This window comes from Talpa occidentalis, unplaced genomic scaffold, assembly GCF_014898055.3.
Source record: "Talpa occidentalis isolate TD23 unplaced genomic scaffold, MPIMG_talOcc4v2.1 talOcc4.9, whole genome shotgun sequence".
In the NCBI taxonomy this organism is placed as follows: Eukaryota; Metazoa; Chordata; class Mammalia; order Eulipotyphla; family Talpidae; genus Talpa; species Talpa occidentalis.
Genome location: NW_023605305.1, coordinates 27,415,028 through 27,442,972, shown reverse-complemented (window position 1 = coordinate 27,442,972; position 27,945 = coordinate 27,415,028). Strand labels below are relative to the sequence as shown.

The 27,945-nt window shown below is 43.4% G+C and overlaps 1 protein-coding gene across 17 annotated transcripts in view; it reads left to right on the top strand.

Moving 5' to 3' along the window:
- Window positions 1–27,945, top strand: part of ERI3 (ERI1 exoribonuclease family member 3) — a 123,765-nt gene that overhangs the window by 1,129 nt on the left and 94,691 nt on the right. For 12 of the 17 annotated variants that reach the window (XR_008550348.1, XR_005122880.2, XR_005122881.2 and 9 more), the window contains exons 2-3: window positions 1,229–1,304; window positions 12,371–12,648. The exons of 1 other annotated variant lie outside the window; for it this stretch is intronic. Coding sequence is in view for 10 of the 16 variants with exons in the window: in XM_037499133.2 (XP_037355030.1) it covers window positions 1,229–1,304; window positions 12,371–12,648 (354 nt within the window). In the remaining 6 variants the exon portion in view is untranslated. Of the gene's footprint in view, window positions 1–1,228; window positions 1,305–4,652; window positions 6,564–11,598; window positions 12,173–12,370; window positions 12,649–27,945 lie in introns of those variants that run through there. 4 more of the 17 variants (XM_054691468.1, XM_054691466.1, XM_037499136.1 and 1 more) reach the window with 4 other exon arrangements.

The following is a 27,945-nucleotide window of genomic DNA, read 5'->3' as shown; positions in this document are numbered from 1 at the left end:
AAGACTCTATTTAAACTATAGTTGTGATTGGCTGAATGATTTTTGATTTTAGAGTTTGTACGAGAAATTGGCTTCATCAAATTCTGCTTTATTCTGACTTTATCTTACACGGCATGCCTTGTTTTAGTGGGTTCGTGCCTGGCGCTTAAGTATATTATACCTGAATCCCCTACCATTTAAAAGCCAATTTATAAACAGGGACTTGGAGTGTGACTCCACTAATGTGTGTCTGTGATCTTGGTTAGAAACCCACTTGACTGCCTTTAGTAGGGGAGGTTGGGGTGGATTGGGGGAAGGGAACTGCCGGGAAGTGATTGATAAGGTTTCCTTTATGGATTCTGTGGTGCTTCACTGGAGCTCAGAGCACTTTGGCAACTTAAGCACTCCAAATTAAAAGCTCATTAACAATTCCTGCCCAAAGATCCTGTAAATAATCGGCTAGCTAGATCTTAGAGCTTGCCTGAGAGCTCTCCTTCCAACTTGAAATTTCCAAATAAAAATGCTTTTATTCCCTTTCATTTTGAAAGTGTTTTCTTTGTGGTGGGGTAGGTTGTGAGTGGCATTTTCCCAAGGGATCTGAGCAGAAAAAAGTCTTAAATGTGTAAAGTGGTAGACAGGAATAAATTGGTTCCAAACCTAGATGTTTCGTTGAGCATACAGAGGCACCTCTGCAATTTCTAGTTCTTTTGGAATAGCTGAATTAGGTGATGAATGTGATAGGTGTCCAGTGATGATTGGCCATGAACTTTGGTTACCTTGACTTTGTTAGAACTTGAGGCAGACCTGAAAGTGTCCTGCAGGTGTTTTCCTGATCTGTGTAGCCATTCGCAGTATGCCCTGTGGGTTTGTGACAGTCCCCCAATTTTGGCCTCAATTTCAGAGTTCCTGAATATTGTTAGCCTTACCTGTATAAACGTACCCTTCTTGACTAGACTAGCATTCTGGGATTACCCAAATGTTTAGTGTTTCTAGGAAATGGTCCTCCTTAGGAAGAACAGTATGCTACCAAAGAACAGGAAATTCATCATTCCAAACCCAGATACATTACTAGTAGCTTTGGAAAGCTCTCTAGAAGCGCTCTCACACAGATAGTTATTATCCCAAAGTAGTTTGAGTTTAGGAGTTGAAATGTAGTATGGTTCTTAAATAGTTTTAAACAGTAGCCCTCTGGGGGATATGGATTGTATATTGAAATAGACTTGTTGCAGAGTTGTGTATTTATCCACAGCATTGGGGCTTTCCTGCTCTCACAGAGCCTTCAGCATCCCCAGCTGCCAATCTTGGCATCTTCGAAGTAAGGAGAGGTGAGAATCCTGTTGCATGGTCAAATTTGTCTTGACTTCTTTTTATGAATGTTTGGACTTGGAGGGTGGGGGGGTTGGAGGCCATTACAGATTATATTTTCTCTAGCTTTTTCTGATAAGGCATCACACGCTCAAAGATTACCAAAATGTGCCCAAAGTCTATAAAGTGGTGAATGTTGGAGGTGGGGGGGTCAAGATTCTCATGTTCTGTCATAGTTTCTTATGGGCATCACATGAGCACCTGCATTAGGTTAGGGTGGTTGAATAGAGCCAGAACGGTTCTTTAGCCTGAGAAATATACATCTTAAGGCATTTGACCAAGACCTTTGGGAATCTTGATTTAATTTGGATTGTGGGTCATCCTTAGATGGATGGTTAGTCTCAGGTTATCTCCATAATTAGAAAAATCAGGGATTGCGTAAAAAGTGGGTTCTGATGATTGGTAAATAGGATCTCAGAGGTTGTTTGTTCAGTAACTAAGGGCCAGACACTTTCTAGGTTACAGGATTGTAGTGGTGGACACGGTAGCCTCTGTCCCTGATGCCAAAGAGCTTACAAAATCATGGGAGAGATTTATAGTAAAGAAGCAATTATGATACACCCTGTGAATGCTATAAGGCAAGTGGATGTTTTGGAAGTTCTCAGAAGGGTCCCCAACCCTGACTGTTGCGCTCAGGGAAATTTCCAGAGGAAGTAACCTTAGCCAGAATTAGATGAAGATATGAGGTACCACGTGTGAAGATCAGAGCTTTGTTGAGTTTGGGAAACTGCAGTTGAGTATAATTGAAACATAATGGGCAGGGAGGCAGGAGAATATGGTGAGAAATGAAGCAGTAGAGGTAAACAGAGGCCAGGGCCTTAATAAGCTCTTAGGATTAGACTGGTGGTTGGTGAAGGAAAAGACATTAAAATAGGTCAGCAAAATTTTCCTGTAAATTTTTAGACTTTGTGAGTCTAATTCTTTAGCTCTACTATTGCAGCATAAAAGGAGCCATACATAGTACAAAAAATAAATGAGCATGTCTGTATTACTATAAAAACAGGTGGCAAGCTAGATTTGGCCCCTGGTCCATAGTTTGTCAACCCTTAGATCAGACTATCATAAGAGCAGTAAGAAACTATTTTAAGCAATGGATTAACATTAGGTTTGTGTCTTAGAAAGTTTGCTCAGATTTCAGTATTAAGAATGGATTGAAGACGACTATGCTAGAGGCAAAGAGACTGACCATGACAGTTACATGCATAGCATTTTATATGGCAAATATAGCCTTTGAGGCTGTATTTTGACCCTTAAAAATGGAATATAACTGAATCTTTGCATATTTGTGTATAATGGTTCTCTTTGCTAATTTCTTGCTGTCAGAGTTTAAAGGATGTCCATCAAAGAATGTGTTGGTGATGCCACCACCTATTTTGCAGACTGGAAAAGATGTAGGGAGGAAAAATTGGGATTAGAATGAATGGAAAAGTTTTTTGGCAACAATTTTCTCCTGAAAGAAATAGGAAATAAATGAAGCCCTGATAGGGATCTTGGCCATAGGGCTCATGCCTTAATGCCAATTGCCTTGAACTTGACACATTATCCACAAAGAAGAGGACCCATTTTCCTGTGCTTTCCAGGGAATTGCTATACAGATGTCCTACTTATCTTTCCTTTTGTTGCTTCTAGCAAGCCAATGACCTTTTCCTGGTTTTGGGGAGAAAGTGTCCTAGTTCAGTGTGATGGGTATGTGTCAGGGGGACCAAATGAAATATGTGTTGAATGTCCAGTGAATTTTCTTGCAAGCCCCAGTGTATTTGTATCTCTGAAGGAAAGTCTACAGATTTCTGAGACTAGTGTTTTTATGAGCTCTCTGAATTTGCTTTCCTTTCTCTGGTATGGAGATAATGGGACATCTAGGGTTGGCAGAAAGTAGCACAGGGTTTTGCTTACGTTGTTACTAATATTTTACAGATAACTTTAAAAAGCAACCAGCAATTGGGCGAGTTGACTTGGTATGTTTCGGGTCCTCACAGTTGTCACAGTGGCCATATGATAGAAATATATGCCCTGGTACTGGTAGCCAGCAGACAGGGGAGGAAATTGCAAGTAATGCAAGGCACCTCTCTTCATAATGGAACATTTTCAGACAGCAGGAGTCCCATTCCAAATCCCAGAATGTTCTTCAGGGTGGACTTTAGCCCCAACACTATCAATGAAATGAATTGAGTGAGCAGCTATCCGAAAGAAATTCACCAAAGTGTGACCAGTCATTTCTTTCTGTCTGTTGGGGTCATTTGTTAATGTTGCCACCCTTGTGGCCCTGCATCTCTGTAAAATGTCTCGCAAATGTTTGCTTATTACTTTTCACCACCACTCTGGGAGGTGGGTCAGGTGGTCAGCTTTATTGTCCCTGCTACTCATGAAAGGAAACTGAGGCTCAAGAAGGTTAAGTGTGCGGCCTGAGGTCATGCTGTGAGGTACAGCAGTCAGAGCTCGTGCACATTTGCCTCCAGATGAAATTGTGTTGGTTTATTGCTGTGATTTCTCTTCCTTTGAGTGAGAGATGTGTAGTCATTGCAGAACTGCAGTCTGATGCATGCCTTGTCCAGATCTGCTAGGCTTGATTTGGGTCCCACTGTATCTATTTGGTCCTGTTGGGTTTTAATCGGTGACTGCTAGGACCAGGCCTATTGGGAAGCAGATTCCCTTTGGGTCACTGTTTTTAGCCTGTCCTCCTTTGGGGACATTCTTGGGGGAGCCTCGGGTTACAAGAGATTGCTTTGATATGTTCAAAATTGTGCCTTGTGCCCCACAGCTACAGGTAAAATCAAAAAGCGGATAATTTATGGGAGTGTCAGAGCTGGCCGCTGGCACCTCAGGAGGCCATTAGTATGCCTGTTCAGACCCTCTGTGTCCTTGCAATTGATTCCTCTTTGCATGAGCTTGATTTGGGAAGCTGTAGATCTGTGGGTAGTGATTGGATGTGACAGTCCAAACACCGGTCCCTAAATTAATCCTTTTAATAGTATTCCAGCACCAAGGCAATTCTCTCTCTCTCTCTCTCTCTCTCTCTCTCTCTCTCTCTTACTGGAGAAGACAGAACAGGATGGGCTGGAAGGTGAGAGAAGAAAGAAGAAGAAGCTTTGCTTGGTGTTTAGGCTCTGCTCTGTTTTAACATGTCTGAGCATATTCATTCAGCATACCATCACTCTTTGTGCCTGGTCCTGTGCTGGGTGCTGAGAATACAGAAATGAATAAAATGTGGTCCTTGCCCTTGAGAATCTATGTCTTAACTCAATGTTTCTCAGACTTTTAAAACACATGCATTATTAAGACTTAAAAAATGAAAAAACTTACACTTTTCTATAATGCACCATAATACATTCAATTCTTTAAAATGTATCAAAGGGTCTGGCAAAAAATAAGTCAATAAATTATGTCAAGTATGCTTTTACACACACACACACACACACACACACACGCACGCATGCACGCACACATTTGTACCTGCTATCTTTCATCCTTTCACCTAGCTCCTTGGAAATTACTGGTAACAGGAGAAACAAATAACTAAAATCTTACTGTAATATGTGTGATACATGAGTTTTATATATATATATGTCTATGAACAGTGAAAAGTATACAGGTATATGTGAGATTAAAGTTACCAAATAGGAATGAATTATGCTACTGGATGACCTTTAAGTAATTGACTTTATGGTGGAGTCTCAGGGAAAGTTACTACAAAGGGGAGATTGAGCTAGAAGTTGAAGAAGTAGTGATGTATTTGCTGGACATACATTCCAAAACAGGCAGGAGCATTTGCCAAGGAACAGATTTGTAAAAGGAAACAGCTCATTTGGGGCCCTGAGCAAGAACTAGTTGTAACCTGCTGCTTGCCAGTTTCTTTATGACATCAGAAGATTTGCTCCTCTGAAATTGTGTTTGAAAGGAAGTTTTGAGTTCCTTGGATTGCAGTCATTATAATCCAAAATACCCCTTCCTGTTTCTTCTTTTTATACCCAGGATGGCAATTTGTTTTTCTTGTTAAAATAAAAAAATAACAAATTTGGATGATTCGGACAGGCAGTTGCTGTGGTTGAGTTACTTTTAGTTAAAGTTATAGCTTACCTCACAAGAAAAACTGAAATTGATATGCTTGGTTAGCCTTACAACTAATGGGGAAATCAGTAAAGTGAGGGAAGTTGGGCTCGCAAACATGGGAAAAGAAGAAAAGGGCCTTGAAGAGTCGAGTGCCTCTGAGCCTCAGCTTCCCCACGTGTAAAATGGGAATACTGTTGTCCACAGTGTTTGATATTTGGGAGAATTAGATGAGATGAAATATGTAGATCACCAATGTGGTAGATTTTTAGAAAATTGTGTTGTGTCCTCTTTCTCATGTAATTATAATAACTCTTTTATTGAGTTCTTTCTGTTGTGCAAAGCACTTTACAAAGACGTATTACTATAGCTATTTTTACAAAGAATATGTAGTGGAGGCAGGAGTTAACTTGGGTTTGTCTGATACCCATGTTTTAACAACTAGACTTGTGATTCCTTGTTTCTATACCAAATCCATCTTGGAAGCAGGGGTATGGAAGGCTCTGTGTACCTCTCCTCTAGGTGAATACTGTCTGCAAGTGTGGCGGTGCTTAAAGAGAGTACCGTGCTGTTACCCTCCCTCCATTTCTTGCCTGTTTGTGGGGTGTTAGGAAAGAAACTCCTTCATGTGTGATGGGGTCACAGCTGACTTGCAGAACATTTCAGAGAGATGTTTTCCAGCTTTGGCCCCTCAAAGGAGGTTGCCCAAGCTATTGGGAGTGGCATATGGGTCACCAAACAGTGGGCAAATCATAGTCATTTTTTTATGTGCTGCCTTGAGCTGCTGAGACAGGCCAGTTGAAGGGGAAAGTGAGCTTCCTGTGGCTTGTGATGTCACCATCAGAATTTGGAATTCCTGAAGGTCTTTAGTGACTTTAACTCTGCTGATAGTTTGGAATTGGTAATTGCTTCTGCTGCTATGTGAGCTCTCTTCCCTAGCGCTGCCTCATAGCAGAAGCAGCTAAAGCTACAGGTCAAGGGAGTGACAGGTTGGATAGAGAGTGTTTAGAAAAGGTGATGACCCAGCTTTAGAGTTCCTGCTTCCATTCCACTTTGGGGCCATAGGGAAGTCCTATAAAGTTCCAGGGCATGTCAAACTTTGTTCTTTCTCAACCTCTAGCCTGCCACCCGCAGGCCCCTGTTCTCCACTGAGACTCCAGAGAAGGCTGTGGGAGGTGAGGCCTGCGCCTTGTGTGGGAGCAGTGACCCAAAACCCTGTCCTGTGAGTCAGGAGCTCTGTGTTTGATTCCTTCTGTTTCTTGCTATGTGAACTTTGGCTAGTCCTTTCTCCTTTGGGGCTTAGTTTCCCTGGCTGGCTGGATTGTGTCTTCTCTTAGGTTAACTTTCATCTTTGATAGTCTGATTTTCACAGAAAGTACTGTGGCAATAAGGATGCATTCATTAGATTGAAGATTACAACTTTTGAAGGCATGTAGTTTATAATTTTCCCAGGCTATTTTTAGCTGCCTCAGACAGTGCCTGTGACTAAGCGAGTTCCACACAGGTGTTACTGTGTTCTGGTGCTGCCTCTGTGACTCAGGTACTGAGCACTTGTGCTCCTGAAGGTTAGAGTGGGGTACAGAGGTGCCCTGGGATTGGGAACTGGGGAAGCTGTTGCTGTCCCTGGTACTTCCAGTCAGCTGAACTGAGAAACTGCCTCCTAGGCCTTGGTTTTCTCTGGAGTGTATCCCTACCTCCCTGTCTGGTTTCTAATGGAATGGATAGAATCCAGGGGTGGTACAAACCTTTACCTTTCTCAAAGATCCCAAGTCTGTGTAGTTGGGATGATGAGGTAGGAATAGACCCCATATTTCATGATGGGTTTCTCTTTTATCCCCCAGGCTCCCCTAGCCTGTGTATGTGGATATTAAAGGATGGCCCCCTCCCTTCACTCTCCCTTCCCCCCTCCAGTAATGGAAGGCTATAAAATGTCTATTTACCCAAGACACCAAAATGACTCCTCTGTGGTTCCACTAATCTGGTGATTTGGTGCTTCTCTGGTCTCTCAGGTAAATACAGATTGAGGCTTTTTATAAAGGCATATTATTTCCCTCATTAAATGTGTGTTTTGGCACATGTGTTATTTACCTGACCGACAGTAATGGCTGCAGAGGAGCCATTGGTGTCTATTGTGTAAATATTGTGCACAGAGACCATTCTCCAGGGGCTGTGGCGCAGGCCTGTTTCTCCAAATGGGGCTGGCCCATGGCAGTCCCTGTGTACCCCTCCCTGGTCTCTGATGGGGGGCTGGTCCCTTCATTTCAAGGAAACAATCATTCACTTTTCTTTTTGCCATAGGCTACTTACTACCTTTAATTTGCTAGAAGGAAAATAGTGTCTGAGTATAAGTAAATGTGTATAAATCTCAGGCTCTGGTGATAGTGCGCAGAAATTCATGAATCATAAGCTGTTTCTTTTGAGTTCTGCCCCTCAACCAGCTACTTGAAGTCCTAGTTGATGGTACAAGTTATAGACACAGATTCTATATTCAGAACTTGTGACTGAAGTGTAAAGAGGTCAGTAGAAAAGGGAAATCCCTAAGATGCGGGAGGGTGCAAGGGCCAGGGAGGAGCCAGTGCAGGGGTATTTCCCGAGAAGGAGCTAAAGGTAACAGCAGTGTCAGTGAAGGGGCGCTGAGTGAGGGCTCTTATGGAGACTAGATGCTTTAAGGGCTTGCTTTTTGCTGCCACCTGCAAGAGGAGAGCACGCAGCCTACCTTCTCTGGGCAGTATCAGGAGATGGCTCCCAAACAGCCCGTATGCGCTGTTTCTTTCCTTTAAAAAACCAACCAACAAACATAAAAAAAACCACATTGAATATGGATTTGTAAAAAAAAAAAATTAAAGTTTGAAATATGCCAAAAATGGAAGTACAATAACAGAATTTTATTCCTGAACCATTCGGGAGTTAAATTGCGGACCTAACGCCCCACCAGTCTGAATATTTTACAGGCATTTCCTACATGGAAGACCATTTGCTACCGAACCACAATGCAACCATCAAAACCAGGAACTTAACATTGATATGTTACCTCCATTTAATCCTCAAAACCCATTTAAGTTTTGCCGATTGTCCCAGTAATGTTCTTTAGCAAAATGATCCAGTTCAGAATCCTGCATGGCATTGAATTATCAAGTCTCTCTAATCTCCTTTATACTTTCTTCAATAAACCTTCCTTGACACTCATGACCTTGAGACTTTTAAAGATTACACACTGGTTATTGTGTAGCCTGTGCCCTGTTAGGGTTTGTCTGATTCTTTCTCCTGGTTAGGTTCAAGTTATGCATCTTCTGTAAGAATTTCACAAAAATGACACTTTGTTTTTCTCTTTGCATCTTATCTTATGGTGCATAATTTTGATTTGCCCCATTATTGATGATGTTAATTTTTATCATTTGATTAAGGTGATGTCTGCCAGGCTTCTCCATCGCAGACTTACTCCCTGTTATAATTAATAAGCATTCTATGGGGAGATACTTTGAAACTAGGTAAATATCCCTTATTAAACTAATTTTATATATTTATTTATATTATTTATATCTATGAATCATTGTTTCCCTTTTTATTCAGTGCATTATAATCCATTAATGTCATTATTTATTTGCCACTGGGAGCCCCTTCAACCTGGCTTCTGCATACTTTTAATGTGTACCCATTATTCTTTGAGCATTTTTTTACTTTCTGCCACAAGTTATTCCAGGCTTATCTTGCACTTTTCCTGCCTCAGCCCCAGCATCAGCCATTTCTCCAAAGAGCTCTGGTTCATTAAGTGCATCATGTTATTTAGAAGGCAACTGGGTGGTAAACATGCTCGTTGCTATTGAGTGTTGCTCCAAAACTAATCCCTTCAGTGGACAGAGAAAAATGTATTTGCATATATATTTGTGTGTATGCACACTCACATATATACATACACTAACATCTAGCTTTTTTTTTTAAAGATTTATTTTTTATTTATTTATACAAGCACTGGGTACAGTCAGAAGCGCGGGAGGGTGAGAGAATTCACCAGAGCCAGAGCGGGGAGCAGAGCAGGCAGAACGACCGAAGTACACTGCTGAGGGGAGCAGCGGGCGGCAGGAGAGGTCTGCGCACCATGTGGGATCCTCCTCCAGTGGCGGGGGAGCAGCCGGGGATCGAGCCGGCACTGCAGAGGCTGTGGGCAGCTTCACAACCCAGCGCTCAACCACTGCGTCACCGAAGAGGCCCTAGCTTTATTTTTGTTGTATTATATATATGTCAGAAGCCATGAGTTCACATTGTTATCTCCAATTCCAATTTGACACCACAGATTATTCCCTTTCCATATTTTAATTCCATCCTCTGTGAGAAACTTATTTCTCATTACCCTTAGTATAGTACCTCTCTAATTAATCTCTCATTTTTGCCATGGTCTTTTCCCCTCTTGGGTGCTTCTTTTACCCTGTCCATGACTCCTTACATCAGATGCATATCATTCCCCCGCCACAGATCCCTTCCACAGCCAACATGAAATCTGACACGCTACCTCATACCTCCCTGCCTCTGCATGGATGTCCTCCTTCCTTGCTTAGGCTTGAGTAACCCCCCATCCCCACTCCCTGATTCTCTTGACTCCAACTGGTATAGACACAGCTTCCTTAGCCACAACTAATGGCTCTAAAGTTATTAGATTGAATTTTTAGGAAGGAAAGAATGGCCTTCTGTTTCTGGACTGAAGCTGAACTTTGTTGTTAAAAGTAAGGGAAGTATGGAAACCAGAGACTGGTGACATGTAGAAGCCTGGTCTCCTAAGACTTTCTGTAAGAGAACTTTTTTGATGTAGATGTAGGCAGAGAGACCTTTAGCCATTAATATATTATTCATGAGAGGAGATAGGATATGTATATAGCATGTTCTATGGATGGTCCAGAGCATTCTAGGGATGCAGAAGCAGTTAATGTTATCCTGAGGTTGCTTATGCATTAATTGGCTTTATAGACCCAAAGTATGGGAATCCAGGCTTGCCTAGGTGGGCATAGCCCAATTAGATAATAGTGGTAATAATAGTAAGCTCATACTGAGCTTTATGTGCCAGACACTGCAGTTGGTGCTTTACATGTGTCCTCTCATTTCATTCTCATTTAAGGAATAGATACTGTAATTACAGGTGAGGAAAAACAGCTTTTCCAAGATGCCATGGCGAATAAATGGGAAAGCCAGCATTCAAATCTGGAGGTCCTTCTTAATTGCTATGCTTAGTTGCCTTAGCATTTGGTAGAAGGGGTCCGATTGACTCTATATGCACTTTATACACTGCATAGGCATATTGGAGAATGTTAAGACTCTCAAAAACACATATATATGTCCTGATTTCAAAAGGTTACAAAAGAATTCTAGGGCCCTGAGAGACTTAAGGTCCAAGTTAGCATGTGAAATCTGAGCAGACTGGTATCTCCCACCTCAGCAAGACTTTCATACTATTCAGGAGTGAAGAGTTCTTTTGAATTCTGGCCTTCAAAAGGATAATAGTCCCCTTTGCCTTTCCAAGGGATTCCATGATGAAACACAAAGCACCCTTTGTCTACTCTGGGCTGAGGAGTTTGGGCTGTGTTTTTGGAGAAGCTGTTAAGCTGTGGTGAAAATAAGTACTATGATGATGTAGGATCCATGAAGAATTTAAAGTTCTTTCCAGTCTTAGCTCCACTAAGCCAAGGACTCTCACTATAGGGATGGGAAATTGTGGACTCACACTATCGTGTAGCCTAACAAATATGGAGGCAAGTGAGCACAGCTCCTTCAGTGAGTCAGGGGAGAGCTGGGATGAGAAGTGAACTTGGCATCGTCCATATCCACTTGGGTAGTAGTGACCTCATTGCCTTTGAGTGTGTTCAAAACATCACAGGTTTGTTCGGAGAGCAAGTAGCCTTTCAGAGGCAAACTTTTGGCCTTTTTGGACCTGGGCTTCCAAAGGCATAAACTATGGCCATTTCTGTATTGAGCAGTGAGGTTTCTTGTACGATTTTAAAAATTGTAATTGAGGAGACTTGGGTACAAAAGGGTGACAAACAACATTCCTGCCTTGGTTCTGTTTGGGGGGGAGGACAGAGAAGGCAAAGCTTGAGTTATTTGTGAGTAAAACTTAGGCTTTGATTTTTATATTTAGTTGGCCCTCTCGAGAAGCAGACGTTCTGCAGATTTAAAGGGAAAACTTGAAAAGTGATTTGGATTTTTTTTTTTTTTGCACATGTTCACTCAGAAAACTTTACTAGGCTTTTAGCAATGCTCCTATTACTGCCACATCTGGGTTTTCTCTCTTTCTCCCCTATTTAAAAAAGTCCTGCAGTCATTCAGGGCCTCTAGGAGAGAGTGAGTCTAAAGGCAGCAAATGGGAAGGCCTGAGGCTGTTGCCACCTGTGCTCTCCAGGCTTCATTCATTCCCCCAGGGTGCTGCTTACTGGTGTGGGGGCTGGGGAATCACCATAATATCTTGAGCAAGCTCCTCAGTGATCGGCTCTGTTCCCCGTGGTACTGTAAGGAGAGTATGAAGATGATGTCAAAAGCTAGGGGGCATAGGAGCTAAGGAGAGAATCTTGGATATTTTTTGCTGTTTGAGTCTGCTTCACAATCAGGACTGATTGTGCAACTGGGTCGCCTCATGTTACTGTGGGAACCTTAGCTTTAATGTTAACTGTTGCCACCTGAGAAGTGACCATAGAATTTTTCACTCCTCTTGAACTGTAGAGCTCCATGTAAAGATGAAGGCCCATGTTGCATGTTGTTTTGAGGATGATCTGGGAGACTCAGAATTGTCATAATGCTGCAGGTGCCAGTATTAGGGTCTTGAACTTCATAATGAATACTGTGATTTAGAAATGGGTCCCAGAGACACTGGGGAGTGGTTCATGTTGTGTGAATATACTGAAGACTAGATGGAACAGGGCCACAGTGGGAGGGGAGTAACCCAGGCTCTCTGTCTTTTTTTTTTCTTTGTCTTTTTTTTTTTTAACTTTCCTCCCCTAAGTTTTAGATGCTTCTGGATGTTCAATGCTAGCACCTTTACAGACTGGAGCAGCTCGATTTTCTTCATATTTACTTTCAAGAGCAAGAAAAGTGCTGGGCTCCCACTTATTTTCTCCCTGTGGTGTTCCGGAGTTCTGCTCCATATCCACCAGAAAGCTGGCGGCCCACGGCTTTGGCGCATCCATGTCGACAATGGTGTCCTTCCCTCTCCAGAGGTATCACTACTTTTTAGTGCTGGACTTTGAGGCCACGTGCGACAAACCACAGATTCATCCTCAGGTAACTTGCATCATTACTTCAGAAAAAAGTGGGGTGGGCAAGGAGGGAGGGAAGATAATAGTCTTGTTTTTGGGACCCTGAGGAACTTTCTCATGTCTTCCTTTAGCTATTCATCTGGAACTCCTGCCTAGGAAATGGGATTTGACTCAAGCTTGCTGGGGTAAGACCTCAGGTAGCCCTGAGAAGTCTCTGGAGTGAAGTAGGCACATTGCTTCCTCTGGTTGCAGCCTTTGGGAATCAAAATATTTCTTTCTGTCCCATCCTTCCTCTGTCCTTTTCCTTCCCACCTTCTATCTGCCACTGCAGCATGTTCTTTTAAAGAATGCTGGGTAGTCAGCCTCCAAGATGGCCCACAGTGAACCTTGCCTCCTGATGTTTACACCCTTGGTAGTTCTCCTCCCTCAGTGAGTCAGAGCTAGTCCTGTATAACCAAAACAACACAGTGGAAGGGGCGAAGTCATAAAAGGCATGAAGTCCTTGTTCTTTTGGATCACTTGTTCTAGAGGGAGCTAGTTGCCATACTGTGAGGAATCTCACACAGCCCTGTGGAGAGATACATGTGTGTAAGAACCAAGGCTCTTAGATTAAAGCCAGTGACAACTTTCATGTCATGTTTCTTGGTGCTATCTTGGAAGTGAATCCACCAGCTCCAGTCAGAACTTGGAGATAGCCACAGCCCCGGTCGACATCTGACTTCAACCTCAGGAGAGTCCCTGAACCAGACTGGTCATTTGCGCCACTTCCAAATTCTTGTCTCACAGGATGGAGACAAGGCAGATATGTTAAGCCATCAGGTTTTGGGACAATTTGCTATATGCAGCACTATATAACCTGAACACGTACCATTGTTGGTCTGTTGGAAAGGAAAATTTCTTTGTTTGCTTATTTTTCTTAGTTACCAACTGTGTTCAGAGACCTTTTACCTTTAAGGTAGTATTACCAGAATGCTTGAATTAACAGTGGAGGGGTACCTATGCTAGATGATATTCAAGTACTTGGTGTTTGTATGTAAGGAATGATTGGGGGCCGATGTGACTGTTGTAGTGTGGGGGCTTGGGCATGCCTGGCACTAGGACTGTACTCTTCCCTGTGGGGCTACATTATGAGGTGTATAATTCGAGATGTGTAGACGTGTTGGTCTGGGAGCAATGTTAAGTAGGAGGGAGAAAAGGAGATGGGTGGTATCAGGCATTTTGGAGATGGGAGGAATGGGGAACTTTCCAAGAAAAATTGGTTTCGTTTCTTATGGGTTTTATTTCCACCAGGGGGGGGGGGGGGTCTATCTTTAGAATAGTGGCTATTTTCCAGAAAGCAGCTATCACAATGCCTTTAGCTCTTCCATTCTCCTCTCTTCTTTCTTATTTGCCCTTAAAGTAGTGGTCTGCCTCCAGGGCATTAGAATCAGGCCTTTAGACTTGGTAAGATTGTAGCTGGATGTGGAGAATGTCCTCAGGAAAGGAACTTTACATAAAAGGGAATGGACTTGGGAGCTCTCTGTGCTGCACTTTCTTAGCCTCTTGCTCCTGCTTCTGCTGTAGAGTTAACTTCTTTGCCAACCCAAACTACCAGATATTCTGGGTGGTGGGTGGTGGGGTGTTGGTTATATAGATTCTCCTCAATTGGGAATCAGGGAATCAGCAATATATCATTTTCTCCTACTGACATAAAATTTCAGTCACTGAGTAAGCCCCAGTAGGACCTGAGTCTATAATCCAACACATCTCTTTTTCTTGTGATTCATCCCCCTTCTGTACCTCATGATTGCTTGGCTCCTTCCTTATGGCATTTACTGCTTTCTCCTTCCTGGCTTATGCCTATATAGGTTTGTTTTGGAACTTTCAGTAAGATTATATGCTCAGATAATTATACAGTTCTGTTCTCTTGCCCTACAGAGGGTCCTGCCAATGTTGCTGAAGGTGAAGTCTGATTCATGTCTCAATTTGGTCTGTCAATATCACCTTTCATCTTTCTTTCAAGGGCATTATTATTTATTTACTTATTTATTTATTGCAATTCTGAAAGACATAATGCAGTAGATATTTAAGTCACTTGTATCATCAACTTCCTCACCAGACTTAGGAACCGAGGCCTTCCAGACATAGGTTGAAGCAGGGCTTCATGCTGTTTACCAGAATCTGGGTCTGATTATAGATTATCTCCAGAATCAATGAACCCTGATGATGTGATTCCAAGGGCACTTAAGGAATTGGCTGCCCTGGTTCATTATTAGCTAAGCATTAGCTGTTGCTTTAGAGAACTCTGGAAGAAGCATTTGCTGTCTTGCTTATCTTTAAAAGGGGAATACGAATGATCTTGGAAATTATAGACCCGTTAGTTTACTGTGATTCCAGAGAAGATACTTGACCTGATCATCAGATAATCAATCAGCAAACAGCTGGAAGAGCATAGGGTACTGAGTAATAACTTACATGGGTTTGTGAAGAAGAGCAAATCCTGTCAGATCAATCTAACTTCTTGCTGTGACATAGTGATAGATTTGAGTGGATCTAGGGCAAGTGATAAATGTAATGCATCTCTACTTCATTAAGCCTCCACAATGCTGTGATCAACAGGTAGGAAGGTGCACTTGGGGCCAGACAACTCCAGTGGACTACCCATTGGACCACTCTCAGCAAGGAAGGGATGGGAAGCTTAGGAGTGACTTGAGATTTGTTGTTAGTGGCAGCTTAAACTATCCCTTCTCCCTTTTAAAAAAATCTCTGAAGTTTGCAGGTAGCAGGATCCTGATCCTGATAGGATTCAGAGAAAACCTGGAAGTTGGGTTGATGAAGTTGTCAGTTCCAATTCAGCAGAGGTCATCATAGGTCAGGTTCTTTCTGGGATCTCTGTTTTTAGGTTCTCTGGCCAACAAGAGCAGTGGAATCTTTGGAAAAGCTCAGGATAAGAGGAGCAAAAATCAATAGAGGTGCAAAAACAGGGCTTCAAAAGAAAGAAAATAAATCAAATATAGTTTTAATGACTAGTTTCTTGTCCAGGCTACATAAGTTCATTGTATGGGAATAATTGTTTCAAGGAGTATAATAACTTGCTCTTTGTTTTATTTTTTTAAAGATCTGTTTATTTATACAAGAACTGGTGTACAGACCAGAGGCGTGGGAGAGTGAGAGAATTTACCAGAGACAGAGCAGGGAGAAGAACAGGCAGATGGACTGAAGACACTGCTGAGAGGAGCAGCAGGCGAGGCAGGAGAGGTCTGCCGCACCATGTGGGTATCTCCCTGGCCCGTGCTGCGAGACTGTAGACAGCGTCACAGCGTGGCACTCAACCCGTTGCACCACCAGGGAGGCCTAACTTGCTCTTTATTTTAATAAGGACAAAATTGAACTTAAAGGGAAGGAGGAAAGATTGAGATTTGGGATGCAATGAATTTCTACATAAGACAGGGAAAGGACTAGAATGTACAATTTAGATTATTCTTCCCTAGTGCTGTATCGGAATGATTTGACATCTGTCCACTTGACAGGGATACTTTATGGGCCAGATCTGCGTGCCCCCTGGGAATGGGTGTGGGACTGTGGATCAGAGCCATCCCAGCTTCCCTGCTGTTCTGCAGGCTCCCAGGAGCTTTCAGTGTTCCAGGCCTCTGCATGGTACATGTCTTACCAGAGTATGTTTACCCCTCAGGTGTATAGGAGACAGAAACAGGTTTGGGGCTGGGGCCAGGGCCAGGGCCTATCTGGAGGCTTGGCGTGAGGTCCATTTCTTTCACCTTTTGTTGGTTTTCAGAAGTCCCTGAGTCAGCTTATTGGGACTATCCTAAAGGAATGCCATCATGAAAAACTAACAGGTGTAAGTTCTGTTGTACTTGGGTGAGTAATAATGTTAGTTATAAACATGGTAAAACATCTGGTATTTTCCATTTGTCATCATTTTTACTGTTTATTTTTGTACTTTGTTCAGCTAGGTGAAACTGGAGTGGTCGGTTTGCCAGTAATAGGCTTTCACTTTCTGGGCTTTGCACTCATTTTGTTTTACATGTTGCAATTCAGATTAACATGATAGGTATTGGTTGAGTGTGAGACTGCTTTTCATTTGAAAACATTTTTTTTCACTTACATGTTACTGTAGGTGGTTTAAAATGCTTTAAGAGTTTCTAATTTTGAGGAACAAGATTCCTTTCTTGCTTTAGGAGTTGTTTCCTGATAGAGAAGTAGGTTTTTATCTGCTTTTAGGAGAATTGTGGCTCCTTTGTCCTCCCTCGCAGGAGTTTTGTTGCTCATTTTGGTGTGGATGTGCATCAGATGATGGCTGTTGCGACCTCAAGGCCCAGGGAGCAGCCTGAAAGCTTTGGTGGGATCTTTAATTGTGCATCTTTAACCCGAGGGCAATTTCTCTCACCACCTCCGTGTTCAGTAAAGACCAAAGCAAATGTAAGTGAGGAAAATGAGGTGTAGGCCACAGCACCTGGGGAGGAGGAAGTAACCTCGGCTGTCTGGACAGCCCGGGAGGGGCAGCCTAGCTCCCCTCATCTGGGAGCAGATGTCCTGCCTGCTGCCACCCTCCTTCCCTGAGACCCCTCTGGCTTCCGCCAGGTCCCTGGGCGCAATCTTTCTCACAGCTCACATCAGCCCTGCGGACTGTTTCCCTTCTCATCTGTATTCCAGTGCCCATAACTTTGGAGAAAAATGACCTTTGAGGTTGAGGTTTTCTAGTGTTTGGTCTTTGTCCACGGGGGCTTTTTTTCTTTTCTTTTTTTTTAAAGGAACCCTTGAAAAGACTCCATCTGCATTTTGAGTTAGAGCTATGAGTAAAGGAGTTTCTCTTTTATAGAAAATTGTCCAGATGCTGGGTTATTTTGGGAGGGCAGGGCTGGGGGAGGGTTGATGGTGACAAGAGGAGGAATGATGTGGAAGAGGCATTTGTAGGATGTCAGTATGACTTAGAGCTGGCACATCATTATTAGTCTTTTGTGAGAGAGACATTTTGGAAAACTTTACAGGAAATTGGTTAAGATTTTTACAAATCAAACTCTATTGATTCCCTTCTCCATTCAAGACTGAGAGGCAGGGCTGCCCTCCCCCCTTCCTGCGACCCAATGCACTGTTCTTGTTCCATATTCAGCTTCTTTCCTTTTCTCTGCCCTTGGTTCCTGCACACTCCAAGTGGATGGGAAGGCAGTTCCCTAGAGAGAGGACCCACCCTGCCCTCCCCGTCGTAGTTGATGGAGCTCCTCCAGGCAGGCCTGTTAGTGGGAGAGCCCAGTTGTTGGGCTGTGGTCCCTCTGCCTGTGGTCCCAGTCAGCCTGCACTGTTTTCTATACAGACAGGCGAAGGCGCTGGTGCTATTCTTCTAAACTGGGAAATGAAATGCAAAACCGACGTTAATGTAACATTATGGTTGAGATTAAATGCACCAAAATCAGGAAATTCAAAGTTATGCTTCCCACAGCAACTATAACTCAGCCTCATCTGGCGTGTGTAGTATTTTGTGTTAGTGCGGATGGTATTATATGTTAAGACATTAAAGTTAACACCATAAGCAGAGCACAAAATGCTTGAGGGGGCTGAGTTATGACGACTGTGTAAGCTGTAAGTGTTCTCGCACAGGCTCCCGAGTCCTGGAATAATTTTTCCTCTGCCCATCAGACCAATTATTGCCTTTCCTTTTAGTTATATCTCTGCTTTAATACATCTCTTCTTCCAGGGTCACCATAAATGAAATCCTCTCTTGGTGGCCGGTGATGGTGGTGGGAATGGGGCAGCTCCCGAGGCTCTTTTGTCTTTTTGTTGCGGCTACCATAAATATGATGTCTCCCCTCAAAGCCCCCATCCTCCCCAGGCTGCTGTGTCCTGGTGGTCCCTCATAAGCTTGGGCCTCCCCGGACTCTCACTGTGCCTCTCACTGTTGCTCCCTGAATGGGAACAAGCATTTGCTGTGTTTGGGTCTTGGCCCTGATGTAACTTCACGTGAAGGCCGAAGGGCCTTTCTTTATTTAGAGCAGACATAGCAATGTGGAAGTAAAATATACATCTTGGGGAGTGGAGCACTGATGCATGGTGGTGCTGCCTTGTGTGTTTGGCATAGCAGAGGCAGATCGAAGTGGGTTTATTTGCTCTTTTCAGACTGCTTCTCTACCTTCCCCAGGGTTTGTACCTTTAAGCTGCCACTGTGTGTAGTTAGGCTATGGAGTTGCCTGGGGGTGGGACCAGAAACTTCCCTTGGGGAGCACTGGGTCACTAGTAACAAAATCACCACATAATTTAGTGCAAATCAGGAAACATTCTCTCCCTGCCCTCCCCCCTCCCCCAGCCTCTTATTATCCTGGTGGCCTCCCCAGGGCTGAGACAGCTGTTGGAATGCAGATTTTGTGAGATGCTGGGCTAAGGTTGGTGGTGGGGAAGAGCTCTAAAGAATAGGGCCATTGATAAATGGTGAATGAAATCAGGGACTGTAAACTAACAGTGACACTGAGCTGCCTTTTAAAAGTTTTTGTTGGACATGACAAAACCAACGAATGAGCAAAAGAATGGAGAAGAACCTCATGGTAACCACCTTAGGGGCAATGAAAAGATGTCTTTTTAGTCTTTGGATAGCAACTTCAAGCTCTGTGTTAGGTGCTGGGCATAGGAAGACAAGTAAGAAATGATCCCTACCTTCAAGGCGCTCATAGTCTAGGAGGGTAGACATGTGTGTAACCACTGTTAAGCTGTATGGAAACTATCCTCACACGCTTAAGTTCTTGGGGGCACAAAGGGGAATGATTCACCCTGCTCACCGTGTAGGGGGAGAGGTCACATAAGCTTCCTGTCTTGAGAAACTTGGGCTGAAGAGAGCGTGAGGCCTTTCGGAACTGTTGGCAGGTGCTCATAGAGTAAGCCAGCATGAATTGGCCGAAGACTCAGAAAACTGACCTGGACTGCAGGCTTGGTTGTGGGAGTGTTGGAAATGTGGAAGAGAGAGAAATAAAGACTGTGAACCTGGCAAATATTTCATTGTTCACTTAGTAGGATTATCTGTGTCAGTTATTTTGTATTCCTCACATTTAAGCCGGAACGTTTTAATGGGGTGCTGTGAGAGTATGAGGGCTAGAAGAGGTGTCAGAGAATTTTATCCAGTAAAATGTGGTCAAGAAGGGTGAGGGTCAAGGTAGAAATATGTAGGCTCAGAGGCACTGTCTGGGAGGGTGGATCTGATACCTCAGCTGCTGGGTCTCAAGAGAGGGGCATAGACTGGAGAGTGACATGACAGCCCTCTCCCCCAGAAGTACTGGGCTTTTGAATCTGGATCTGTTTGACATCCCATGGGAAGACCAACCATCTAAGGACCGGGGAGGTTTACACTCATCAAACAGATAAACAGCTGACAGACTAGCCCTGAGAGAAGAGTAGAAGGATTAATGAAGAAGCAGGAGAACCTGGGTAACAAGGGAGGATTTGCTAGAGCAGAGATACCTGGAAGGTGGGGGTGGGAGTTGAGCTTTCCCTCCCAGCAGCAGCAACAGGTGCACAGAAAGAAAGCCAGCAGGCTGGAAAGGGGTTTGGGGGAGGGAGTGAAATCCAAGGGGTTGTTTTGGAGAAATCCATAGGCTTCTCTTCTCCCCGCCCCCATCCTGTCTTGTTTTTCCTCCCTTCTCTGTTGATTACATTTCTTACTTTGTAGACTGATCTCAGTCATTTGACATAAGGAAACTGATATTAGGAGATGCTTTCTCTATCTCTGTGTCTTGTTGGGAAAAAGGGTCCTGCATCATTTTGATTAAGATGCCATCGGGATGATTATTTTTTATTCTCTTATCCTGGGTGTTCACAATACTTAAAAAGCCCCCACAGTCATACATTTACGTGATGAGTTTTGAGCTTTAGCCATGAAAATTGAGTCACAGCCTAAAAGCCTGAAACAAGAGTTTCCCAGATTGACACTAACTCCCACCCCCACACCCCCCTCCAGGCTGGGAGGTCTGTAGCAGCAGGGTGAACAGGCAGAGAAAGGGTTGTGTATGTTGAGTGCTATCATGGGCAAAGTCCTGTTAGGTGCTGAGAGAATCAGAAAGGAGGTAAGTAGACTTAGACATCAGAGAAGTTTTTAATCTGAAGTAGCGGTACCTTGGAATGAGCTGCTGTTTTGGTCCTATCCCTGTTTATAGTAGGCCAGTGGGAGAACTGGGTCTTGGACTGCAAAACCGATCTGTTATATGAACGCTCCACCTCCATACAGTGCTGTGGTCAGTGTCCAGTCCTGGGGAGGTCCTTCCAGCCAAGGACTGGTCTGAAGGCTAAGTGCTGGCAAAGGCTCTTATTTGGAGATGCTGATGTTGCCGAAAGGAAAGTGGCATGCAGAGTCCACAGTGAGGTTGGGGGCAAAGTTAGTGAGCCAGAATAGGAAGTGTCACTATATTGTTGAGTGAAAGAGAACAGAAATAGATTTGCAAGCTTCAAGGGAATGGAGGGAAAGGTATTACAAGAGGTTAAAAATGGCTGTAGGGAAACTGGCTAGGAGGCATTCTTTGGAAGAGATGTTAGTGGGTTGGGCTAAGGTGGTGATGATGGGAATGTGTTGTAGCTTTTAGATGGGCTGGGCACAAAATGAGCTTGAGAACCACACTCTTATGTCTGCATTGTTCATGGGAGAGCTCTCCGGACTAATCGCATTAGAATGAAAGGCCAGCTGAAAGGCATTGGTAGTTAGTTGGGGGTGGAGGAAGTAATGACTGATGAATGAGCTGACACCTGCCATTTTTAGAAGACTAGAGAAAAATGCTGGGGAAGGCCTTAAAGGAAGTTCATGGTGATGGTGTAGAACGTGGTACTTGGTAATGTTGTCAGGAGTCCCCATCTTGGTGCTTCAGGATATTGTAGGATTTACTGTGATCCAATTCCAGATTTGTGGCGAGTTTTAGGCCTTTTCTCAGGAACCAAAATAGACCAGAGACGCTCCTGGCTCGTGCCAATAACAAGTGGTTTTTAGAGGAGAGATATCCAACTGTGCTTTTTGGTTTGTTTGGACAGAAAGAAGGTGTTTTTGTGTAGAGACTAGTGTGACGAGTGCTCTGTGGGTAGCCAGAGCCCTGGTCTCGACCTTATTCCCTAAGGGAGAAGGTCTTGCCACAAGAAGTCTGCCCACTTCCCTACCAGAGATGCGCCAATTTGATCTATAAAGTTTTGGGATGTGACATGCCAGCTTTTCTGCTCTGGCTCTTGGAGAATGAAATGTCTGGTGGCAAGAGCCAGGGTGGTTGGCAGAGCTAAATGGCTTGCCCCAGGTGCTTGAAAGTAGGCAGAGTGAGGGTTTGCTCTGAGAGGAGTTGGGAGTGTGGGCTCAATTCTAGGTCAGTATTTCTGTGATAAGGAGTTGGTCACCAGACTACACCTCTGCTATTCAAAGTGTGGTCTGAGAACCAGCAGCATCCTCATCTCCTGGGTGCTTGTTAGACCCTTCCACAGTGCTAAAAAGAATCTGTAATTTGAGAAGATCTTCAGGTAACTTAAGTCTGAAAAACACTGTTTGGATGGTCTAGACCACTGATTCTCAAACCAGCAAGCATCAAAAGCACCTGGAGGACGAACTGAAACAAACTGACTCTGTGCATCCCCATCAGGGTTTCTGATTCAGAAAGTCTGAGGTGGAGTGAAGAATTTGCATTTCTAATAAGTTCCCAGGTAATGGGATGCTGCCTAGGAGGGAAAATGCTTTGAGAACCACAGGCCACCTGAACCTTCTCATCAATAAAGTAGGGCAGTAATTCTTGCTTGCCCTACAGAAATGTTGCATAAAATGAGCCAATGTGTGAAAAAAATGTTCAGTGCATGTAGGCAGGATGTCAATCTGTCTATTGCTTGTTTACTGGTCAGTGATTTTTAAAATTACTGACACACCAGCACGGCTGTTTCCCTGTCTCACATCTGGCCGTCAGGTGTAGGCAGGGATCAGGAAATCTACAAACTGGTCCTTGGGTTGGAGACCTCTGTGAAGAGACCAGCAGCCTGGGGCTGAGGATGAAGATTACTGAGCAAGGCCCAGAAAACCAGCTAGCTTCCTTGGGCTCCTATACAAGTTGCCTGATCAGGACTCTGCTACTTCAGTGGGCCTGGGCCCATCTTGATCACCTGTTACTCATTCCACCTCTTTGTCCCCAGCTAGTAGATATTTAGTGCATTGACTGGGAAAGTGGTCTTGTTCTAACCAAGCCTAACTCTTCTTGTTATCCTAAACAAATGACATGACCTTTACCCACCTTGTTGGGCGATAAGCTAAATAGGCTTTGATTGCACGTGCTTGTGTCCCAGCGTGTAGACTCTGGATGTCCATGAGAGGAGCTGAGGTGGAGGCTGCTCTGATGAACATAACATAGCAGAGTGGTTCACAGCATGGATTCCAGAACTGTCCTCTGAATTTGATTCTAGTCTCCACCACCTCCCAGCAGTATGACTCACCTCGGGCAAGTTACTTGTGCTCTTTGTGCCTCACTTGTCTTATTGGCAGAATGGGGTTAACAATAGTACCAATCTTTAGAGGACTATGGGAGGGTGATACGTAAGTGCTTAGAACAGTGTCCGGCATGTAATTCCTCTGTGTATGTACTGGTTGGATTACTTCATGCTATTCTGACTCATGGCTTCTGTAAGCTGTTGGGGTACAGCAGGTGGTTGGAGGCATACCTTGTTTTTCCAGGGAGCACAGGCCCCTGGAAAAAAGCCTTCAGGCCCTCTATCCACATAGTGGACAGAGCCATGGAGAGTTTTTCCTTCCTCTGGAAAGGTAAGCTAGACTTGGCACCCCTCCACTTCCATGCCCTTCCTTAGTGCTGCCTCTGGGAACCTCTCCTGCACACAACCTGAGGTTTGTTTAAATTAATTTCATGACAAATACATATGTAAGGTAGCTGCAGAGATATCACTTGTTACCATCTTGAAGGGTCAGCTTCACAGAGGCCACTAATATCTCAAGTTATTTACCACTGAGTATCTAGAAATGTTTGAACTGAGACTGGTTCAGTCATGTGCACATAGACGTACACAGGCATGTACACTCCTGGATGAGGGTGCAGTTTCTAAGACTTTTGAACTCCTGTATTTGTTGGCATTATATATATATTTTTAAAAATTCAGATTTCAGTAAAAGTGAATTATAGTAATTCACTTTGCCCCCCCACCAAATAAAGAATAGCAGTGTCTATTTTCAGCTTCTTTTCTACATTTTAATTGCTTTGAGGTCTGTGGGGATGGGTGAAGAGGGACGCGTAGGTGAAAAATCAGCCTTTTAAAGCTCTGATTTTTTTACCCTTCCTTGTCCTGAAACTTTGAGCATCAGCTCTCATCTGTCAAAGTGTAAATCAGCAATTAAAACCCAAACAGCCAAATGCCAAAGATGACCCGAAGCACAAAGCAACTGACAAACAAGTCCGGACAAATCGACGGGTAATTTATAAGCTTTGCCCTAAAATCTAATTATTTGGCAATTCGAATTTGCAGCCAGCCAGGGCTCGGCAATAAATTTAACCCGCCATAAATTATTTAGGAGCAGGCTGTGGTGTAAATCAAAACCACGAGTGTTTGTTTAAGAAATAAGCTCCTTGTGCATAAAATGTCTTTTTTTTTTTTTTTTTTTTTGCAAGGGAAAAACTGTTAAGGAAACCATGTCCTGTTCTTTGCCGAGTGTTGCCCTCACTTATCCCTCTAACCTCCCCTCGTCCCTGTGGCCAGGAGGTTCCTGAATCCTTTGGAGAATGAGTCCACCTCTGCATGAGACTTTTATCCAAAAACCAAATATTTGGGTAAAACCCCTGTTCTTGTCAGGCACTATTTTTCTACCTCCTGGTTTGATGATGTTGCTCTTAGGTCTTACCGAACCTCTTTATGCAAAGGTGCATGCTTTTTGGAGTTTTCTTCAGAGGATGGAGGGAAGGGATAGATAAGTTGTCACTGTTTCTAAATTGAAGGAATTCCAATTCCTAGACTGAGAGGGGAAAGCCATGAAAAATGCCCTAATCATACCCTGATTTCAGACAGGAACACAGCAACATCAGCTCAGGTAAAGGAAAAGCTGGGCTTTGGAGAAAAGGTCTGTAAGAACCCTACATTGTTAAAACCGCTGTCTCATTGTCTAGAAATTCCAACAGTCTGATCTAAGGTCCCTTCTACTTAAAATCCTTCTGTTGTTCTGTCTTCTGATATAATCTTATCACTGCAGATATTTTAGTTGAAAACTGTTGGAATATCCTGAAAGCAACCTACACTTCTATTTCTTGTAATCTACTAATTGAGGGTGTGAAGTTTCATTTGAAATGCTGTTCCGTTTTTGTCCCTGGTTTATCAGAAAAATCACTGGGGTTCCTAGTTGAGCAATTAGAAAGCAGTTGTGTTTAAAAGCTCTGCTCCAACTTAAACCTCTGGTCACTTAAAAAGGTAAAGAATATTGGGGAATATAAAAATAAAATAAATTTAAAAAAAAGTAAAGAATATTTACTTGGCGCCTCTTTTTTTCTTTTTTTAATCTGTCTTTCTTCCACTTTAAAAAAAAAAAAAAACCCACACATCAGAATTTGTAGCTGGCATTTTATTGAGGAAGATAACAGGTATAATAGGTTTGGAACCATAGATACTTTAAAAAAATTCAAGTTCTGAGACTTTGTCCTTAGTTATCAAGTTTGGGCCAGTGCTATTCCACCATCAGCAGACCAGCCTTTTGAGTTTATGATGCTCCACCTGTGGACAACCTAGCCTGCAGGGGCTTGTGGATGATGTTGGGTGACCAGGCATACCAGTTTCAGCATGGAAGACTCTGTGTTCCCAGAAAACAGGGTCCTAGACAAACAGAAAGCATGGGGGTGGGGAGTGAGTATAGCTCTGAGGGATGAGAGGTAGTGGACCTGGTGGAAAGTGCACTGGAGTGTTCTACTCCTGGATTCGAATCCTGGCTCTACCTTATCATGTTTGTCCCCTTAGGCAGATCACTTCACTTTCATGGCCCTGTGGAGAGCTCTGTGAAAGTGGTGTCTTCTGTTAGAGCCATGTGCTTGGCTTCTATCTAGCCATGTATGAAGCCCTTCATGGTTATTGAACAGAAGTTGAGAAAGTGAGGTCTGTGTGCTAGGAAGGAGCTGGGTGTTGGAGATGCAACCTAAAGTCTCCTGCTTCTGGCCCTCCCTCAGCTCAGAGGCCAGAGCAGGGTCACCACAGCCCTAGTGGGGGCTTTTCAGTAGCAGCCCTCCAGGACTCTGCCTGGAGAATGTGCATTCATTGCTCTTGTAATTTGAGAGCAGCTCCTCTTCCTAGGAGTTAGAAGACCAAGCTCCCTGAGGATAACCTTCCAGACTAAAAAAATCAGATCTTTCTTGACCCTTCAGATACGGAAAGCCACTAGTCCTACTCTCTTTAAGTATCATTTTCCCCATTTGGAGTCCTAACTCTGCCTCATATTGAGCAAGTGACAACTTCTTTGGGAACTTTATCTGTAAAATAGGAATAGTAATGATTCCCACCTTGTGTGTTATTAGGAGATTCAGTGAGATCATCCCTACTGAGCATTTATCAGAGTGTCATATCACGTAGAAAACAATAAATAGAAGGAATGAAATGACTCCATTTTCTGTGTGTCTCCTAGGGTGTTGAGGTGAACTCCTTTCTCCCTCACAGGTGAGAAAGGAGCCATATCTCATTATATTTGTCTCTGGGTCTACACCCAGCCCCTGCTGACAAATAGTAGGTGCTTAATAGTATTGGTTTATGACCTGATAATGATGATGTGACCCATCTTCCAGGATTAATAAGGGTAATATAAGGAAATGTGTTTGAAAATACATTGTAAACTGAAAAGCATAGTAGTTGGTATGTTCCTCCACTAAGATCTTTATCATAGTGCATTGTTCATTATTTGTTCAATTATCTTTTCTGCCCACTTCTCCAAAGCAGAGACTACATCTTATCTCTGAATCCCACTCTGGCACCTAATGATGTCCTATACTAGAAAGAGTCTCAGATAATTTAATTGAATGTAAATAGCAGACCAAAGTAAGAAATTGTAAAACTGTTAGTGGGGGTGAAGAAGAGGACTGGTACATACAAACTGATTCTTCTCTCTTCCTGGTGATACCTTTATACAAGCCAACCCTCAACTATCCCTAAGAACTGTTCCTAAGAAAACATCTTCCCAGGGGAGTGATAAAATTAAGGGAAGGGAAAAGAGGGGGCATGGATAACAATTCCCTTCCTGAGCAACTGGCCCTAGACACATCTTTATAAGCTCTTGCATTGATATTACTGTGATCAACCCACAGCTTTGGGGTTACCGCTGTGATAATTATCAGCCAAAAACTGTTGAAGTGTTTGGCATAGCCCAAGTGCCCAGGCTGAAGAGTGATTCCAACTTAGTACAGATTGGGCCTGCCCTTCCATAAATGTACCTTTGGTGGTCTGTATTTTGAAGTTCTGGCCACAGCTGGGCTAAATGGAAAGGCACGAAGTCCCTAAGTGAGATTCTCTCTGCTCTGGTTCCCCAGAGGGTCTTCTATCAGCAGCTCCTCTTCTGCATCCTCAGTGGCTCATGTGAATATGCCAGCGTCAAGCTCATTGTCGACAACAGCTGCTGATGGTGTGGAGGAAGGGTTCCTGCAAAGTCGTATTCTGAGACTGTTCCTTGAAAGTCCCTTTTCGTGGTCTTGGGGAGGAGGCCTGGCTGATGGGCCAGCAGTCTTGGAGAGGTATGTTTATGATAGGCCAGTCTGCTGTGTGCTGGGCTTTGGGCCCCTGGCCATTTCAGGAATTTATACCTCTTTCTGCATGGAGCTGAAGCTGGCTTGTGCCCACTGGCTGGGAAGGTGACACTGAGTGTGAGTTCTTAGGTTGACTTCATAGTTCTAAGTTGAGGAAGCCAGCAGCAGCGGGAAAGTTTGAATACTGAATTTCAGTGGGGAAACCTAAGACTAAGTTTTCAGAGAACCTACAGGGGTTGCTGACTCTGTGCTGGTCAGAGTGGGAGCTGAAGCGCTTAGTATTGTATAATAAATACTAATGAAATTCTAGATCTATAATAACATTTCAGATATCTAAAACAAACCATGTGCTTGTAAAAAAGTGGAAAGAGATCAACTTTAAGTCATAAATTCTTGGTAATAGAGGGTTTTTTTCTATTTACATTTGATAGATATTTTTGTTTCCAGAGGAATGTCAACTCCTAATTTCATAATGTATCATGGGCTTAAGAAAATTGAATTTAATAAAAGCCAGAGATGAATGGCATCCTTAAAGGTCCCAACACTTGTCTTTATTAGCAGGACAAACTGCAGGTCTCCAAACACTGCTTCTCCCCAAATGAAAGTTTAAATGAAAAGTACAGTTGTGT